The sequence below is a fragment of the Anabrus simplex genome, chromosome 8 (assembly GCF_040414725.1).
Source record: "Anabrus simplex isolate iqAnaSimp1 chromosome 8, ASM4041472v1, whole genome shotgun sequence".
Classification (NCBI taxonomy): Eukaryota; Metazoa; Arthropoda; class Insecta; order Orthoptera; family Tettigoniidae; genus Anabrus; species Anabrus simplex.
The window spans coordinates 17,991,316-18,011,855 of NC_090272.1; the positions used below are offsets into that span (position 1 = coordinate 17,991,316).

The following is a 20,540-nucleotide window of genomic DNA, read 5'->3' on the forward strand; positions in this document are numbered from 1 at the left end:
TTATTGAAAAATAACCATAGATATACACAACATGACTGGATTACATTACCGTAAAGTACATTCTGAGCAGTCTTAATCAGAGGGTTTGGTCCGTCCCAGTCGTCAGAGCCGTCTTTACCTCTCCAGGAACATGCATCATTTTCAAAAATATTTTTTTTGAAAAGTACACCAATGAAATAGTACGTAAACGTATTACATTGTGGTATGTTGCCTTGTTTTCTACCATTAAAAAAATATTTAATAGTGCCTTTCCGCAAGGCGAGTGAAACGGCCTCTGACGTAAGCGGCACGCTGTGACGTCACGATCCAGTACCGCATGGAGCTCTACCAGCCGTTGTGCATCAGCCGTTGCTAAAAGCCGATCGTTTATTATTCATGATCGCGAATAACTTCGAAATGACAGAAGAAAGGTTCAAAACAGCACAGTCAGACAATCTACCATGTGTAGATGTCATCATTCTTGAAAAATGTGACTTTTGTGGCCGCAAAAATTAGCGGATAACAAGCAAGTTTGTAAGTGGCGTCTTTTATATATGTGCAATGTACTGTAACCCATAGTATTAGGATAACAACGAACCTGGATAGATATCACATCAATTTCAACATTTCCTTCTGGACTGATTCCCCTATTAAAGAATAACATTACATTTTCGGGCTTTCAGCATTAGTAAAGTAAGAAATCAGATTTCAGCACTAACATAAACATATAGGTAGCATTATAGTACTAGTCCGCTTCTGTGGTGTAGTGGTTAATGTGTGCCACTTCCGGAGGCCCTGTTTCGATTCCCGGCTCTGCCATGAAAGTTGAAAACAAATAGTACGAGGGCTGGAACGGGGTCTACTCAGCCTCGGGAGGTCAACTGAGTAGAAGGGTTTCGAATCCCACCTCAGCCATCCTCGAAGTGGTTTTTCGTATTTTCCTACTTCTCCTCCAGGCACCTAAGGCCACGGCCGTTTCCTTCCCTCTTCCTTGTCTATCCCTTGCGATCCTCCCATCCTCCAACAAGGCCCCTGTTGAGCATAACAGGTGAGGCCGCCTGGGCGAGGTAATGGCCCTCCTCACCAGTTTCATCACCATACTCAAAGTCTCACGTTCCAGGACACTGCCCTTGAAGTGGTAGAGGTGAAATCCCTCGCTGAGTCCGAGAGAAAACCAACCCTGAAGGATAAACTGATTAAGAAAGAAAGAAAGAAAGAAAGAAAGATCATAGTACTATAGGTCTATAACCTATCATTTATAAAAAAATATATATTTATGGTTGGGGCAACTGGCCTACCCACTTCCGGGGCCCATGAAAGAGAATTAAATATCTTTGTGGAGGGAAAAAGTTAAACATGATAAAGATAAATATGACTTCATCTAGTTTTCACAAGTTGGGCTGAGTGGTTCAGACGGTTGAGGTGCTGGCCTTCTGACCCCAACTTGGCAGGTTCGATCCTGGTTCAGTCCGGTAGTAGTTGAAGGTGCTCAAATACGTCAGCCTCGTGTCGGTAGATTTACTGGCACGTAAAAGAACTCCTGCAGGACTAAATTCCTGCACATCGGCGTCTCCGAAAATCGTGGAAGTAGTTAGCGGGGCGTGAAGCCAATAACATTAATTACATTTGGCTTTTAACAAGCTGAGCATATCAGGAAAGAAAAGTGTCCTGGTGACATTTTAGTCGCTCAATACAGGAATGTCTTTGGGTGCTGTGACTTTTACTTTTGTTTTGTTTTTGCTGTTTGCTTTACGTCACACCGTCACATATAGGTCTTATGGCGACGATGGGACAGGAAAGGCCTAGGAATGGGAACAAAGCGGCCGTGGCCTTAGGTACAGCCTCAGCATTTGCCTGGTGTGAAAATGGGAAACCACGGAAAACCATCTTCAGGGCTGCCAGCAGTGGGGTTCAAAACCTTCTATCTCCCGGATGCGAGCTCACAGCTGCGCGCTCCTAACCGCACGGCCAACTCGCGCGGTATTTTTACCCTTCGGTTTATTGACTTGTCTTGTATAACCTAAAACTTAGGCTAAGTTGGATAATATTTTAAACACCTACATCACTATTTTCACCTGTGTGCAATTATGTTATTTATTTCATTAATATGATGATAATTATTATAATTGAGCATTGTTAACTTATAAGACCCCAACAAACAAGCATTGGTTTTGTGTAGAGTTATACATTTGTTAAATTCACGTTGTTTCCTTTCATGATGTACACGCCTATTCTTTGTTACATTATAGACTATTTAGATATAGCCTAAATTTCTTTACCATTTTTTTTTTTGCTAGGGGCTTTACGTCGCACCGACACAGATAGGTCTTATGGCGACGATGGGATAGGAAAGGCCTAGGAGTTGGAAGGAAGCGGCCGTGGCCTTAATTAAGGTACAGCCCCAGCATTTGCCTGGTGTGAAAATGGGAAACCACGGAAAACCATCTTCAGGGCTGCCGATAGTGGAATTCGAACCTACTATCTCCCGGATGCAAGCTCACAGCCGCGCGCCTCTACGCGCACGGCCAACTCGCCCGGTTCTTTACCAATTAAGCTCTTCAATAAAGACATACATAACTGTCCCATGCCAAGATATATTGGTAGAATTAGAGCTGTCAAAATGGTTCATAACCCCTTTGATTTATTATCTTGACATGGATCACCCAAAACATAGGTTAGGTTTGGAGAATACTTTAATAATCAGCATTATTTAATGCACTGTTTATTACTTTCATATTCCAAGATGTAATTGAAGCATTTAAATAAAGCATCATACATTAAAATTTAAAGTTTTACCACTAGAACAGCTGACATGGAAAAATGATTTGAAAATTCAAACAAATTCATCTTACGTTAAAATCTTCAAAAAAAATAAACTGTAGACTTTTCCGATATATCACCAGCATTTTTCCGGCTCGCCAAAATCCATTTCTCCCTAGTTTTAGCGTCTTTGGAACATGTATAAACAATTTGTTTGGTATGGTATGCGATGTGCTATTGCACATCGGAACGCTACACCATTTATAAGTTTTCTGCCTCACTGTCTGCGCAGGATTCATTTTAAGTCTAAAATATACCACTCAGATTATTATCCGATGTATAGACCTCGAATTTAATCATACTAGACACTAACGTAAAGTAGAAATACGCGAAGTGTATCCTGCTTCTCACAGCGCACTATGTGTTATTTCGTCTGCTAATTCAGTCAACCTGTACGATGACGTCAGACCAATGAGATCGCGTACTTGCGTGACGTGACATTTTCGTAGATTTTTATCATGTTTGGAGTTATTATTTGTACATTCTGATCACATTTTTGAATTCTGCACGAAATTTTGAATCAGATTAGCATATTTTTAATTAAAACCCCGGATCATGCATGTTCCCTATTGTAATGCTGATAACAGTGCCGGCAAGCAGCAACTTCTGCTGCCATTTTAAGGTGAAGCGGTAGCGGGCTCCATGAATATTCTACATCCGTAGATGGTAGATAGGGTATTAAATGCTTTGGCATATACCACAAAGCAGTCTGGCGAGGAGCGAGGTCGCGTTGTACAGTGCGTACCATGAACATGGTTGGTATCGAGCAGTACCGGGCCGCGATTGGGAGGTGGCAACTGAGGCAGAGGAAGGAGGCCAAGAATGGACTGACAATAAGAGAAGAGGTGGTAGAAAAGGGTGAAGCGGTGCTGGTAACAGCAGTGTTAGCTGTGCGACTGATCATTGGGGGTGGGGGTGGGGGTGGGGGTGGGGGTGGGGGGTGGAATTAAACCCAGGCCCAAATACCACTGGCAAATTCAGCATGGAAGATTTGCCTGCACTTAAGGTGGTAGTGAAGTAAGAAATACAAGAAAATTGTCAATGGAATAAAGTGCAAGAAATAAAGGATATGATGGAAGAACAGAGAAAGGAGATAGGGAACATGAAGAAATGGTTAGAAACGAAGACATTGAGAAAGAAACAGAGTTATTAAGAGGGAAGGTGAAACATCTGGAAGAGGAGGTGATGATGATGAAGAAGGAAGCAGAGGGGGTACAGGCAGGAGAGAATGAAGAAAGCCATGTTTATATATGGTGTGGAAAAAGGTGAGAAGGAAGGAAAGATTCATTTAATCTATAAGGTGGTAGAGGTCATACGGGACAGGATGAAGATAAATTTCAGTGAAGTTGACATAGACGATGCGGAGAGAGTGGGCAAAGCTAAAGGACGGAGACGAATTAGGGTACAGTTTTCTCTACCCTAATGGTAGAAATTGTATTAAGAAACGGCAACAACTTGCAGGGTCAGAAAGTATGGCTGTAAAGAGACATGGGAAAAGAAGGTGGGGAAAATATGAAGATTCTGAACAGGCATCTTTGAAGAGCGAGACAACAAAGGCTAAAAGCACACATAAGCGGTCAGAGACTAGTGGTTACGAATGGGAGATGGGTTAGAGAGCACTCAGTGTCGAAGGTGAAAGAGATGGACGCACACGTCAGTTCCGAGGGGGGAGTGATGGCAGTGCAAGATAGAAGGCAGGAAGCAGAAACAACTAGGGGTGAAGTGGAGATCAACCCAGAAGAGCAGAGCAGTGAAGGGGTGCGTGAGGGTGAGCCGCAAGAACCGGCGAGAGCAGAGTGTAGTGGTTTAGAGAGCAAGAAAGGACAAGGGAAGAGTGATCGACAAAAAGGTAAAGATGTTATGAACTGAACAGAGGAAGAAGTAGGAGTCTAAAAGACTTGTAAGGTAAAGTGTGCAAGGGGACGGAGGCTACGGAGGGCATGGAACGGCAGAGAATGTTAAGAAAAGGGGGAATAGAAACAGGGAATGAGGGGGCGAGAGCTACAAGGAGTAAGAATAAGGGAGGAAATTTAGAAGTGAGGGAGGATAAGTTACAACTATATTGGAAAATAGGATGTGTGAATATTGATTTCATGGAAGGGGTTTGTGGTTAAATATAAATATAGAAGAAAGGAGAGGAATAAGGGACGCGCCCCAGGAGGAATGCTAGTACCAATTAAGGAAGAAATTAGTGACCTAGTAGAGGATATCGATACAGATATGCAAGGAGCCATCTGAATGAGATTTAATATTGGATGGGTAGAGGGAAGGGTGAAGAGTAGTTCCGTGTACACAAATAAGCATCTTTTTGAAGAGCTATTAGTGGAGATTAGGATGATAAGAGAGAAGTTTGCGGAAGAAAAGGACATGCTGCTTTTGGAGATTGGAACGCGAGAATAGGGGAACAGAGCCCAGCATATAGTAGGGAAGAAGGGATGTGTATGTTGATAAGTAGAAGTGAGGATACAATTATAAACAGTTAAGGGGAGAAGCTCTTAAAGTTGTGCGCAGCGGGGAATTTATATATTCTGAATGGATGGGAGGAGGGTGACTGTACGGGGAAATTGACCTTTGTTTCAGAGCAGGGAGGTAGTGTGATAGATATAGTTTTAACCTCGGAGGGAGTGTTAGAAGTTATTGTAAGGGTGGAAGTAGGAGACTGGATTAAACCACACCATTTCCCAGTGTGGGGTTTGTTAAAAAGGGGGGAGGAGAAGAATATAAGGGAAGTAGTTAAGATGAAGGACGAACTAGGAAGTGGGTATAATAAGTACAAATGGACAGAGAAAGTGGAAAAGGATTGGGATAGGGTAGCAAAAGAAGAAGTGCATTTACTGAAATATGGATGGGAAAGAGCGTTAGAGGAGAATAATATCGATAAAGCCTTGGAATTGCTGCTACATCCAATAAAGATGAGAGCGCAGACGGATAAAGATGGAAGAAGGAAAAAGAAAGAGGGAGTAGAATGGTTTAATAAAGAGTGTGAAGGCATGCGGAAGAGGGTATTGGGAGCGTTAGAAGATTATAGGAAAAAAGGTGGGAGCGCATAAAGAGAGGTCTTCTGTAAGTTAAGGAAAGATTACAAAAAGAAAATTTGTGTGGTAAGAAAAGGGGTGGCTAGAGGAACAAACTGAAGCCATCAATAAAGTATGTAAGTTGAACATCACTTAAAAAGTTTGGGAAGGGATACACAGAATAATTCAGGGGGGGAAAGGAGTTTAGAGAAAACGAGTATTGAGGATGTACAGTGGGTATTACTCGGTTGGAAGGGGGAGGTATGGTTGAGTGAGACGGAGGAATAGAAGAGTGGTAATTTACGAACTAGACAAGGAAATTACAAGGGAAGAAACTTTGGGAGTGATGAGAAGAATTAAGGGTAGGTCGGCGGGGTATCAATAATAAGTTTTGGAAAGAAATTAGGAAAAATTGGACAATGATATAGGGCATAGTTAAACTATTCAATAAGATTTGTGATGAGGGGAAGTATCCTAAGGAGTGGGAGACAGGTATTGTATGTCCAATGTATAAGGAAAAGGGTAGTAAAAACAGTACGAATAATTATAGGGGAATATCTCTGTTAGATTCCTTAAGTAAAATTTATACAGGGGTGTTAGCGAACAGGTTAAGTGAATGGGCAGAAAGAAATGAAGTATTGTCAGATTACCAAGGGGGATTTAGAAAAAATAAAAGGACAGTGGACAATATAATGATAGTGAAGACGGTTTTGAGAAGTATATGTGCTTGTCAAGAGGTAAGGTGTATGTAGCGGCAATTGACTTTGAAAAGGCGTTCGATAAGGTGAATAGAGGGGCTCTATTATAGAAATTGGGTAGGTTGGGGTGTCGTAAAAGATATTAAGGGCAGTGGAGGCGATATATAAAGTGGTTAGGTGCTGTGTAAAATCGGGTGACGTTAGATTGAGCAGACCACTAGAGTCTAAGGTGGGTTTAATGCAAAGGTGTAAATTATCACCAATATTGTTTATTTTATTTATTAATGATATTCTGGATGGACATGGGGAAAGCAATTGGGCCGTTCCGGTGATTAATGGGTTGGAGATACCGGGATTGAGTTTTGCTGATGATGTGATATTGATGACTCTAACGTCAAGAGGGATGCAGAGGTGCTTAACTGCGGTGTCGGATTTCGCAAAGAAATGGGCCTTGAAAATTAATGGGAATAAATCGAAAGTGCTAGTCGCCCAGATACACAAAGGAAGAAAGGAGGATGGGAAGTGGGTCGTGCAGGGATAAAGGTTGGAACAAGTAAGAAAGATGGAATATTTAGGAGTCATTATTAACAGAAAAGGGACTTGGGACGATCAAATAAGTTGAGCGAGAAGCAAAGGTATGGCCGTTCTTGCCTCAGTCAAAAACTTGTTGACTAAATTTCCGGGTATCAGTTATAAAACCTTGAGGTTAGTTTTAAGATCGGTGGTTTTTTGTAGGGTAATGTATGGGGCTGAAGTATGGGGGGTTGGATGAGAAAAGAGTGGAATTAAGACGAATCATTAGTAATTTCGGCAAGTCGGTGATGCGGCTCCCGCAATTGACAGCTAATGCAGGGGTGGAATTACTATGCGGGGAAGATACAGAAGTTGAGTGTGTGAAAAGAATGGTTAAATATTGGATGATTTTGAAAAGAGAAGAAGGCGGGAAATTGTTGCAAGCCACGTACAAGCAACAACTGAAGAGCATGTATAAGGGATGCTGGCTAGAAGAAATTAAAGGATATTTGGAAAATATAGGTTTGGGGTACAGGTGGGATGCGGTTTGGCGAAGGGTGGAAGGTACTTTCCAGGAGGATGCAAAAGCAGTGATTATTAGAGTAAATTAGGCTAAGAAGTTCCCTTAGTGTTTTGAATAAAGTATTAGAAGTAACAGGGATAACTATTAGGTATGTTGATAGGATAAACAGAGGTGGGATGGCATGGTGTTTGATGGGACTCCACAAGAACAAAAATTGTTGTTCATTACCTGAAGCAGCGCTTGCATCTCGTTGGCCAGCGAACTTGTGGATGGAAACCCAGGGGGCATAATGGGTCTCCTTTAGCTGCAGGATATAGGTGATGCATTGTAAAGCTTTCTGGAAAGAAAAAATAAATGATGGTGAAACATGTGCCTCATCATGCCAACAGGAGTGGCATCCACTACAACACTCAATATTTTAAAAGCTACGGATTATCGGCCCACCGTACTCTCTGTGCGGCCAGCGCATCAGTTTCTTCTTCACTTAATGAAACCATTTTCTGATTCCAAGTTACGTTTAGATATAAAAAACTATTTAGAGAGTTTTATAAAAATATTCATGTATCGTTATCACAATTGGGAGCTCTCACAACATCTCACCATCTCTGTTTCCTTGACCATTTACACAGTCTGCACCAAAAATGCCGGAGTATTTCACGGTACACGTCAGCTCTGGAGCCAAGTCACTGATATCATATTCTATTTTATATCTTCGATGATAATAAAAATTCCAGGAAAATGACAACCGCAACATGTGTATCCTACGTTATTGTGGCAGTTATCCAGACTTAAGGAAACTGATGTAATCGATGTGAACTTGACTCGCTATAAAGCTAACCGCAAATCATAGTGTGCTGCCTACAGTTATACTGTGCTGGTCGGTAGTTGAATCTGATCAGAACTCTTCGTGTTAAGAGACTTAGCTAATTTCTACACTTCGACAATATTTAAATATCTACAATCAAGCAGCATGAATTGACACTGGTATAAATATTTTATTAGGAAATAGCTGTTTGACGGTTTACTTCATTTGTCGTGAAAGAACTTGTACCTGTAAAGGCAGAGTTCGAGACTGTAAATAAATATTCAAAGTGTAGGAACTTCTAAGTACTCACTAATTCTCAGGAGTTAATATTTTTCTGGTGCGACAAGTGATCACCGATTCGCTTCCAAGTTGATATCAGAACTTTATTTTTCACAACGAAGCTTACATAAGTTGTCGGCGTCAAAGGACTTTTACTTTTTCCTTCTGCGAATTGACTTAGAAATTTGGCGAGTTAATTTCTTAAGTCATAGATTCTGATTTTCATTTCGGATTTCCGATTTCATATTTCCAACTACGAGTGCGTGCCATCCATCATCGAGAATACCCGTCAGGCGAGTCTCTAAAGGATACGTGGCTCCATGGTGAAGACTGCATGGTACGTGGTTCCATAGCGAAATGCAGGAAATGTGCTTCTATCGTGAGGACTGCAGGATACGTGGTTCGAAGGCGAGGACTGGAGGATACGTGGTTCAAAGGTGAGGACTGCAGGATATGTGGTTCGAAGGTGAGGACTGGAGCATACGTGGTTCAAAGGTGAGGACTGCAGGATACGTGGTTCAAAGGTGAGGACTGCAGGATATGTGCTTCAAAGGTGAGAATACAGGATACGTGGTTCCATCGTGAGGACTGCAGGATACGTGGTTCAAAGGTGAGAACTGCAAGATACATGGATCAATGGTGAGAATTCAGCATACGTGGTTCCATGGTGAGAATACAGGATACGTGGTTCCATCGTGAGAATACAGCATACGTGGTTCAAAGTAGAACTGCAGGATACGTGGCTTCATCGCAAGGGCTGAAGGATACTTGGTTCAAAGGTGAGGACTGCAGGATACGTAGCTTCATCGTTAGGACTGCAGGATACGTGGTTCAAAGTTGAGGACTGCAAGATACGTGGATCAATGGTGAGAATTCAGCATACGTGGTTCAACGGTGAGAATACAGGATACGTGGCTTCATCGTGAGAATACAGCATACGCGGTTCAAAGGTGAGAACTGCAGGATACGTGACTTCATCGTGAGAATACAGCATACGCCGTTCAAAGGTGAGAACTGCAGGATACGTGACTTCATCGTGAGAATACAGCATACGTGGTTCAAAGGTGAGAACTGCAGGATACGTAGCTTCATCGTTAGGACTGCAGGATACGTGGTTGAAAGCTGAGGACTGCAAGATACATGGATCAGTGGTGAGAATTCAGCATACGTGGTTCAAAGGTGAGAACTGCAGGATACGTGGCTTCATCGTGAGAATACAGTATTCGTGGTTCAAAGGTGAGAACTGCAGGATACGTAGCTTCATCGTTAGGACTGCAGGATACGTGGTTCAAAGGTGAGAACTGCAAGATACATGGATCAATGGTGAGAATTCAGCATACGTGGTTCCATGGTGAGAATGCAGGATACGTGGTTCCATCGTGATAACTGCAGGATTCGCAGAAAGGCAATTCGTAATGTAGCCGTTCGGGCACAGGGGGGAGGGGGTGACGGGCGTGGTGGCCGTAGAATTTTATTTTTTCAAGATCTTACTAACGTATATATCATTGAAAAATTAATGAACAACATACAATTCAACCAGATATTCAAAGACTGGCATATAAAGAGTGTATGATTCTTACCCGCTAAAGTAACAGGTGATCTGCAGTAAATATCTGAGGTAGGTTGAAGGATCATTTCTTTTGTTGAGTACTGTAGTTGCTGTTTGGTAGACATACACTGGTGACATGCTATTCCGTTTGATATCGCGTGCTTCCTCTGCACTAACAGAGCATTTAACAGTTCGGTGTTCAGGTTATGTAGCGCATACCTATCTACGAAATGCCACTGTAATATTTGTCCCAAATGGAACATAATTATTCCTTTTACACAAATGAAGTGAAAAATCTGCGGTAAATTAAGCAATACCGTCCTTACTAGAGAAATATGTATACGTTGTTACGGGCTTTAGACAGGACACGCTTCCCGTGCCGTCTTTTGTTTCTTTCTTGAAGTCCAGCATACGTGACGAATGGGAGTGCTATGTCTGTGAATTCTCATTATCTTTGTCCATGTGACTAGCGCGGACAGTACAAACAGCAAAATAAATATATAACTTTTTTGTTGAAAGGAAAATAGCATGATCCCATGACCAATAAATATATCATTTATGAATGAGTTAGGGCACAAAACGAATGGGCAACATGAAGAAAATGACACCTAATTGATGTAAACAACTTCAGTGAGCAAAGACATCACACACGAAAGTGTTAGACAAACAAAACACATACGGAAGCGCTGCGACGTAGCAGAAAAAATAGTTGTAAGGTAATAAAGTATGCATCCATATCAATTTCTTCAAGTAAAACATTTCGTACTATTTCTTAATTTACCGCATATTTTCGAGTGTATTTGTGTAAAAGCAATTATTATGTTCCATTTGGGACAAATATTACAGTGACATTTCGTTGATGTGTGTGCGCTACGTAACCCGGTGTTCATATTAGCACAGAACTCAGTCTTGTTCTTCGTCACCATACCAAATACTTTATGATAATACCGGACAGCTTGCGGTTTTCAGCGAGAAAGTCGATAGTGCTGCTACCTACATGGCTTGGTGTGACCAACTCTTCAATAACATATTGTCATCTGTATGATTCTTGGCGCACTGCCGTGTTGTTTATAATGTATCAGTGTTTGTCACTAAATAATCTTACATTGCAGTTATATTCCAAGAAAAGTGTTATGCGCTGAACAAATTACCCAGCAAGATAATGGTATGGGAACTGATCAGGACCGCAAGTATTTGAAAAAGTAATGGCCTCGCATCTATATTGACGTGACATTCTATGCCCCTTATATTAAGAAATCAATCAGATACTCTACTGAAATATTGGTGGAACGTAAAACCAATAACATTATAAATATGGAACTCTACTACACTCAAACTTGAGGGTCCACATTGTTAAATAGTAGGCTACCATAAAGTTCACAGTTGAAAACTTGAGGGCCTGTAGCGTAGTGGTTATCGTGGTAGTCTTGAAATTGAAAATTGAAGGCCATGAGTTTCGAATCCAGTCGGCTCTTTTTACTGTAAATAATAATAATAATAATAATAATAATAATAATAATAATAATAATAATAATAATAATAATAATAATAATTTTATTTACGCCCCACTAACTAATTTTTGGGATACGCCGACGTACCGGAATTCCATCCCACAGAAATCTTTTTAGGTGGCAGTTAATCTGTCTGCACGAGGCTGGCATATTTGAGCACCTACAAATACCAGCGGACTGAGCCAGGATCGAACCTGCCAAATTCGGATCAGAAGGCCAGCGCCTCAACCGTATGAGCCACTCAGCCCGGCGTAGAAAATTATTTCAGTGTATTTTCACAGGCTTGAGCACCAGTCCAACTAATTTAATACGCATGTAGCGTAATTCTTCATGCATAAATATGTGAAAGAGACTTTAGGAAATTATGAACACTTCTTAAATGCCAGGCACATCGTAGGTCACTCACGTAACTCCAATATGTATTATTTATATACAGATTAGCATTTCTGTCTTCAGAGGTGAAACAGAACATTCAAAGTCCGGCAAAGGTGAGACAGCAGCTTGTGGTGAGTTTTTCTGTAGAGTTCGGGAAGATTGGCCGGTTACCGAAGAAGAGGAAGAAGAAGAAGGAAAATGAAAAGGGGAAGAAGAAGAAACAATGGACCAAAACTCCTGTTCCTTAATTACACCTTCTCTTTCCCGAAATCTTAATAAACCATGGATATTATTACGGTATCTGCCTCCTCTGGCGCTTTGGTTGAATGGTTAGCGCTTCGTGGCCCTTCTCTTTCTTTTGATGATACCTTCATTCTTCGGAGTTTTGGTCCTCTTCCATTTCCTTTCTGAGAGGATGTTTGGCCAGTTATACTTCATCTTAAAATAATAATCACCACCACGGAATGATCCGCGCACTGGCCTTTGGTTCAGAGGGCCCTGGTACGATTTCCGGCTGAGTCGGAGATTTAAATCTCTTCTGTTAATTCGTGTGAATCGGGGCCTACGGGTTTGTATTCGTATTCATACGCATCTTCAAATATATACAACATATCACACGAAAAACAACCACAGAAACACGCAATAGTAAATACATTTATCCTTCCACATAGAGTTGGTGCCCAAGGTAACTGGGAAAAGTCTAGAAAGAAGAGAAGAGAGTAGTAGGTGAATATTCCTCCCAGAGGCTAGGCGGATACTCAAAGAAATTCTGATTTTAATTTTTAAGACATAGCGAAACGCACGGCTAACACAGTGCTCGTTTGGAGGTTTATTTCATATTTTAAAATTTAATTCTTAATTATTATGATTGTTCAGTTATTTTAACAAAAATATTTCCAGTGTGTATAGATGCATTCCTCTCAACTGTAGCATAGATAAGTATGCAGTTCCTGGACTTGTCACACCTGCACGCTAGATGTCACCACCGTCGCTGTTCGCACTCCGCTCAATGCTGTTGAGATAGAGCTGTCCGGAATTGGTGTATTAAAGTATTTGACCATACGCAACTGATAATTCGCGGCTACACGCACTACAAAAACACGCGTGAATGAGATTTTGAGGAACGCAATAAACAGGGCCATTCTTTCGAGTATTGCTCCCTAAATTTTTGAACTACTTTTGGTTTATTACTAGCGTCACTAATCACTGTAACGTCCTGCACACCACCACCACCATCCTGAACTTACTTCTAAACCTCATATCTACCCATAACCAGAACCCCCCACCCCCCATGCCCATGCCAAGCAAACAACTCATCATAGACTAAAGTCTCCAAGTATCCCATCCCCGCCAAGTCAGCAAGAACATGCCCTCACTTCCTTAACCGCACAATCACCTCACTCCTTAAAGCTCCAACTAAACAAAACACTGGAACACTCGGACACCGAAGCGGGTGCACCACAACGAACTGCCGCATTTCCAATGCTGTAAACTTCCACACTTAAATGCTATATTTCTAAATTAAAGTATCAAAACCACCCGATACTCAGGAATATAAACATATTCCAGCGCACAATCCAGCGGCAAGGCCCGGTTAACCAAGCAACATCGGGCGTGGCTAACGTTTGGATGGGTGACCACCCAGGCCCAGCCCTTGCCGCTGGCCCAAAGCAATTTAGAAACCATTAATAACATCCAGTCATGGCACGTAAAGAATAACGTTGCGATTCACCATATTTTCCATATAACAGCACTCACTCAACAGTATCAAATTTCACCATTTTATTATTATTATTATCACTCTAATATATTTTATTCTTTTTATACTTATTTTTCTACAACAGGCCAGATGAGGAGCGCGGCATAGCGCACCGGTACTGGCACCGCAAACGTCACCCCCTAGGGGGTGTCCAAACAGTAATATGGCGACTGTAACGTCCTGCACAATAAATCGCTTCATTATTTCAAACCTTTTGCATTTTGTAACACACGATTAGCATATGTCCTACAAGAGCAATTATGTAAATTTGGCAACTAAAATCGCAATAAATACTTCAACAGTCACGCACGCATTATCCACAATGAAACGGAGTTTCTCACCACTTCACCGCCAAAACAAAGGCAAAACAACTCGCATATTTGAATGGAAGTCTGGTCATGTGACGAAGACAACAGCTCCGCAAAATATACCACTTCACAAGTGCCGATTTCTCCGATAATGGAAGCACACACTGAGTTCGGCGCGAGAAAACTCGAAATATTCTCAAATGATGGACAGGTAAGGGGTATAAATGATTACCGAGAAATCCGAAAATAATATTCAGAGAATTAAAGCTGTAATGGCATTCCTTGTCTATACTTTTGAACACTTCATACACTTAGATTTGAAAATCAACAAATATCGTAATTTGAGGTGTGTGATTCGTAAAGGCGTAATTGTGACGGGTAATTCGTAATTATTACGATTGAATCGTAATAGTTGGCATCTCTGGATACGTGGTTCAAAGGTGAGGACTGCAGGATACGTGGCTTCATCGTGATAACTGCAGGATGCGTGGTTCAAAGGTGAGGACTGCAGGATACGTGGTTCCATCGTGATAACTGCAGGATGCGTGGTTCAAAGGTGAGGACTGCAGGATACGTGGTTCCATCGTGATAACTGCAGGATGCGTGGTTCAAAGGTGAGGACTGCAGGATACGTGGTTCCATCGTGATAACTGCAGGATGCGTGGTTCAAAGGTGAGGACTGCAGGATACGTGGCTTCATCGTGATAACTGCAGGATGCGTGGTTCAAAGGTGAGGACTGCAGGATACGTGGTTCCATCGTGATAACTGCAGGATGCGTGGTTCAAAGGTGAGGACTGCAGGATACGTGGTTCCATCGTGATAACTGCAGGATGCGTGGTTCAAAGGTGAGGACTGCAGGATACGTGGCTTCATCGTGATAACTGCAGGATGCGTGGTTCAAAGGTGAGGACTGCAGGATACGTGGCTTCATCGTGATAACTGCAGGATGCGTGCTTCAAAGGTGAGGACTGCAGGATACGTGGTTCCATCGTGATAACTGCAGGATGCGTGGTTCCATCATGATAACTGCAGGATACGTGGATCCATTGTGAGGTCTGCAGAATACGTCATCCCATGGTGAGAATGCAGGATACGTGGTTCAATGGTGAGAATTTAGGATACGTGGTTCAATGTTGAGAATGGAGGATACATGGTTCCAAGGTATAACCGTTCAATGGCATGTGGATCAGTTGTAGAGCTATTGGAGGTTATGTTAAAGAAGAGATGAACGAAAATTACTCGAAAAAATACGTCCAGCAGTTATACGTCCAGTTGTTATACGTCTAATTGTGTCTGATAGCCGAGATAATCGCTCGTTTAAGTAAGAAATTGGATGGATACAAAATGAGGACGGAGATTCATAAGCTCAGAACCCCGTGGTCATCGGATACTTACAGTCATGAATATCATTTAATGTATAAGCAAAAGCCAGTGAATGAAGTTTACATTTCCAGCGGCCGGATAAAGCAATGCGGCAATTCTATGATTGGTGGACAATTAATGATAACGGAGTAATTTTATGCATTGTAATACTAAGCCTTCAGCAAGTTCCATGTTTGATTTTATTATAAGTTAATGTTGAGTTTAAATTAATTTTTATTAATTTGATTGGTTATGTAATTTCCGTTAAAACCGTTAGCTTTAGCCATAGCTCGAATGATGTTCAATTCCTTGTCCAAATTTCGTTTGGACATTGGTATGCTAAAAGCACGATTCACTAAGCTGTTATAGGTTGCGGATTTGTGAGTTAAGGGGTGGGTTGAATCATTTCTTATTGTAACTGAAGTTTGTGTGGGTTTTCTGTAAATACTAAAAGAAAATGAAGAGGCGTGACTATTAATCTTTAGGTCCAAATAATTAATAGATTTTTCTATTTCAGATTCTAAAGTAAATTTTATATCCGTATCTATAGTGTTAAGATTATGAAGAGTTGTAGAGGCATTGATCATGCGTTCATCTAGGATATAAATTTTATAGAACGAATAATAACCAAATTTAAATATCGCCCTCATACGAACCTGATGAAAGAGAGAACAGGAGCAAAGGAAATCGCAACTTTCACATATAATAAAGACGTGTATAAAATCACAAATATTTTCAAAAAACGTAACATTAGGATTGCATTTAGGACAGATAATAGAAGTGCAGCAGCTCTACATAATGCTTCAATTGTTAATAAGGTCGACCCCTATTCTAAATCAGGCGTATATAGATTCGAATGTAGAGACTGTGGAAGCGGATACATAGGGCAAACTCGACGTAGCTTTAATTTCAGATATCACGAATACCTCAACGCTGTAAAATATCGTAGATTCTCAGCGGTAGGCCAGCATATCCACGAGTATAAAAATAAATTTACAGATATAAATGAAGACCTTGAGATTATGGAAACACTGGCTAAAGGACAGAGGCTTGACATTACGGAAGCATGTTTAATACATCTAGATCAATATTATAACGCCAACCTTAATCTGAATGAAATCTCGGAAAAACCTAAGATATTATTTGATTGATTCTTTTACTCAACAACTTAAAAATTCCAGAAAATTCGAACGTCTTCCGTACTCTACGTAACAACTTTGCGTATTACAGTCTACATACACAAAGCCCCCGGGACCTCCTCCTAAACAGCCAATGTTCTGTTCACCGCCCCTACTTCTCCTTCCCAAACTTTTCATCACACAGTACAAGACACAAGCAGACACACTCGTTGTGCTGCAGCCGTCAAGCGAGGTACACAGCTTTAGAGGTGAGTCAGGCGTTTCAATAATTCAATCAGTTTCTCTATCAATTTTCTCGCTTTGCTTTTAACTTCAGGTTTCATAATTACAGGTGCCTATTGAACTGAGAATCGTAGCCCACTTAACAACTATAGGGCAAAATAATATTACAGTTCAACCACTACATATACAGCATCAAAAATACTACGTTTTTACTCAACAAAAATAAGAAGACGGCTCAGCTTTAATAATTCTTTTATATGCAACGAACTTTTAATTCAAGAAAATAACATATACAAAAAATGAATATCTTAATGTCAAACGGACTGCATTCTACTTCAATCCTGTAATTTAGGATCGCATGTGAAACCAATATTACGAGTGTATAATATTGTAGACATTAAGGAACCGAAGACCATTCATATACCAAATGAAGAATTTTATACTTTGACATGCAAGAATCTCCTTGTTACACAAATTAGTTTTAACCTAGCATAATAAGATGTTAAATTTAATTATAACATTATTATATTGCCTGTATATAAGGAGTTCAGTATGATAATATGCTGTTCATTGTTTTGACCGCCAAGTTTCTGTACACTTTTCATGCAACTGATGATGGTGTTAAAAATGTACACCGAAACATGTCCTGTAATTTGTAATAAATAACATAATAAATAAACATCAGATAACAACATTGTAAATGTATTGAAAAGGTGGAACCTACTATAAGCGTATTTAATTGTGATCTCAGTTCAATAAGGATAAAAACATGAAATTCCTTACGCTTAAGTGAGGGAGTGTCAAGGTGGACCCATTACGCGCAGCAATTTGATCTTCAAATTGAGTTTTGTGCTGGGAAATCAAACATATTAGCAGATAGCTTGAGTCGAAATCCGATGGAGGACACGCCAGAAATTAATATGGTACAAATGACTATTGATGACGAAGACGTTTATCAGACTTGCAGCTTGAAGATCCGTCCCTAAAACCGATAATTGAAGGTTGTCAAGGAAGAGTCGTCAATAACAACAATGGAAATCAGGAAGCAAATGTACCAATAACTAACTACATTTATAACAACAACCTGTTGTATAAGTCTGTGAACAAGGAAAAAAGAAAGTTAAGGGTAGTAGTTCCACGTAGCTTAAAATGCAAGCTCATCTGGAGGAGTAGACAAGTTGATTGCGACTATCGGAGAGACATTTACTTGGGCTGGATTTCGAATAAATATAAGGAAGATCATCAAAACTTATCATACGTGCCAAGGTGTAAAATAGAATTCTACCCTGTTGTACCAACAACCAATTCCTGTAAAACCAAAAAGACCCCGTAACAAATTTGCAATGGATTTGTACGGAGGGTTACCGGTCAGTAAGCGTGGGAATCGCTTCGTCCTAGTTCTTCTTGATATCGTGTCAAAATTCGTGTCCTTACAACCCATCAGAAAGGCGAATTCTAAAGCTATCATGAGAAGTCTAGAGAGATACGTTATATCTCAGATGGGCAAGCCGAACTGTATTTTAACTGATCACGGGGCTCAATTCACGTCGGTAGAGTTTTCAGAAGCATTAAAAAGAATGGGAATAAACACAGGTTCAGTTCAATTCGTCACCCAGAATCAAATGCTGCCGAAAGGATTATGCGAGAATTATCAAAGTTATGAACATCGTTGGGCATGGGTCACATACTTGCCAACGATTACCGAATGCTTAAATAATACCTGGCATGAGTCGATAGGTAATATTCCCACTGTTGTTCACATGAACAAGTATCCTGAGCATCCGTGGAACGATAGAAGAGTTACCCGATGCTGAGGAGATTATTCCACAAGCTCGACTGCGTATGGAGAAACAGGCGCAAAAGAGACTCAAGAAAGTTTCGGAAACCTTCGTATTAGTGAAGAAACCGGCGACGTCAAACCCTCCAGCTAGATTTTACTCAAAATTCGCTCATCTGTACATCGGGTCATTTAAGGTGATTGCAGCCTATAAAATTCAAAGCTTAGACTCCGGCAGTGTCTCCACACTCAACACCTCGAATTTGAAGCGGTACCATGTTCAAATCACTAGTGTGGAGGAAGTAAACGTTATTTTCGGAGATGATGAGTTTAGCGAAGATACGTCCACGGAAGAACAAAGATCAAAACATGTTAGATGTATCACGCGGAACATCCAAAAATGAGAAGGACGTTAGAATGTATTTCAGAATATGCTGTAATGAGAAATAATAACTCAGCTGTAAATAGATCGCGAGTTATCCGGAAAGTTAATGTTGAGCCCATAAACTGATTGCTACAGTAAGAACGGAAAGTTATAATTAAGATATTCATAAGGATAAATTTCTCACTACGTCCGAAATTTATTTCTAAGCAAGGGGGGAATATAACCGTTCAATGGCATGTGGATCAGTTGTAGAGCTATTGAAGGTTATATTAAAGAAGAGATTAACAAAAATTACTCGGAAAAATACGTCTAGCAGTTATACGTCTAATTGTGTATGATAGCCGAGATAACTCGCTCTTTTAAGTAAGAAATTGGATGGATACAAAATGAGGACGGTGATTCATAAGCTCAGAACCCCGTAGTCATCGGATATTTACAGTCATTAATTTCATTTAATGTATAACCAAAAGCCAGTAAATGAAGTTTACATTTCCAGCGGCAGGATAAAGCAATGCGGCGGAGGCCATGATTTAAAAGTTGCAAATTCAGTGATCAAGAAGGCGCTGAGGAGACAGTCGATTGTATACGTCATGAAGATACGAGTAAATGGTGAAGTGTTCCTTTGCCTAACTTCCTAATTAGATGAGCAGACATAATCATAGAGTTCATTCTTCAAATGTCAAATGTCAAAATAACTAAAATAAAGTAAAATTTAAAAAACATATGGAAAGGAAATTATGAACTAACGAACTTGGTAGAAATTAAGAAATGCGAACCAATATTGTTAATGCAATAATTTTAATGCAATTTTGTTTCATGAACAATGTATTATAAAAATTGAGATTGCAGGTCTAAGTAAGACCTGATTAACACGCATTAAAGAAAATCTAATTGGAGGTGTAGAGTAATCAGAACAAGGCGAGTGTTTGGGGTTGTATGACATATATCATTGTACTATACAAGCTTCAGGTCCAAATGCTCACGATGATTGAAGATTGTTTCTGCCAAGGATCATATAAGAGAAATAGATCCGTCACTCTTGTATGATATAGTTCACTGAGAAAACAAGTCATGGAAGCTATAGTGGCCCCTGTATCTCCGCCAACATAAGGAAGTAAATACCACGATAATACCTCGTAATAAACTTGATAATAACAGTTGTTACTTTGTTAAAATTTTAATTGTGATAGAGATAATGATTGCATTTCGGTAGGAAAGTTGTATCTAAAGCTTCTCTCGTGTCTTTTACTTGAAAAGCAAATTGCAATTACCGTATTTGTATGTTGGTAATACTGCTATAATGCCAGTTTGTATCGTTGTTTCGCCGTTCGCATTGTAATGTACATTTACATCTATTAGATAATAAATGCAACATTGATTACTGAAAATGTTGATACAATTCATATAAAACCCCAAAACGCCCATATTTGCCTAAATCACGATCTAACGTAACCTCATTCTTTCGCTCGTTCGTTAAACCCTTCCCACGACTTTTATGTATGGGAATGGAAAACAGGAGAA

At 40.4% G+C, this 20,540-nt stretch overlaps 1 protein-coding gene across 3 annotated transcripts in view; it reads right to left on the bottom strand.

Annotated features, from left to right (window-relative positions):
- The window catches only part of LOC136879210 (uncharacterized), a 1,250,431-nt gene that overhangs the window by 1,093,230 nt on the left and 136,661 nt on the right, over positions 1 to 20,540 (bottom strand). For all 3 annotated transcript variants that reach the window (XM_067153008.2, XM_067153007.2, XM_068228965.1), the window contains one exon: positions 7,776 to 7,884. In XM_067153008.2, the coding sequence (XP_067009109.2) occupies positions 7,776 to 7,873 (98 nt within the window). In that variant the 5' untranslated portion in view covers positions 7,874 to 7,884. The remainder of the gene's footprint in view (positions 1 to 7,775; positions 7,885 to 20,540) is intronic.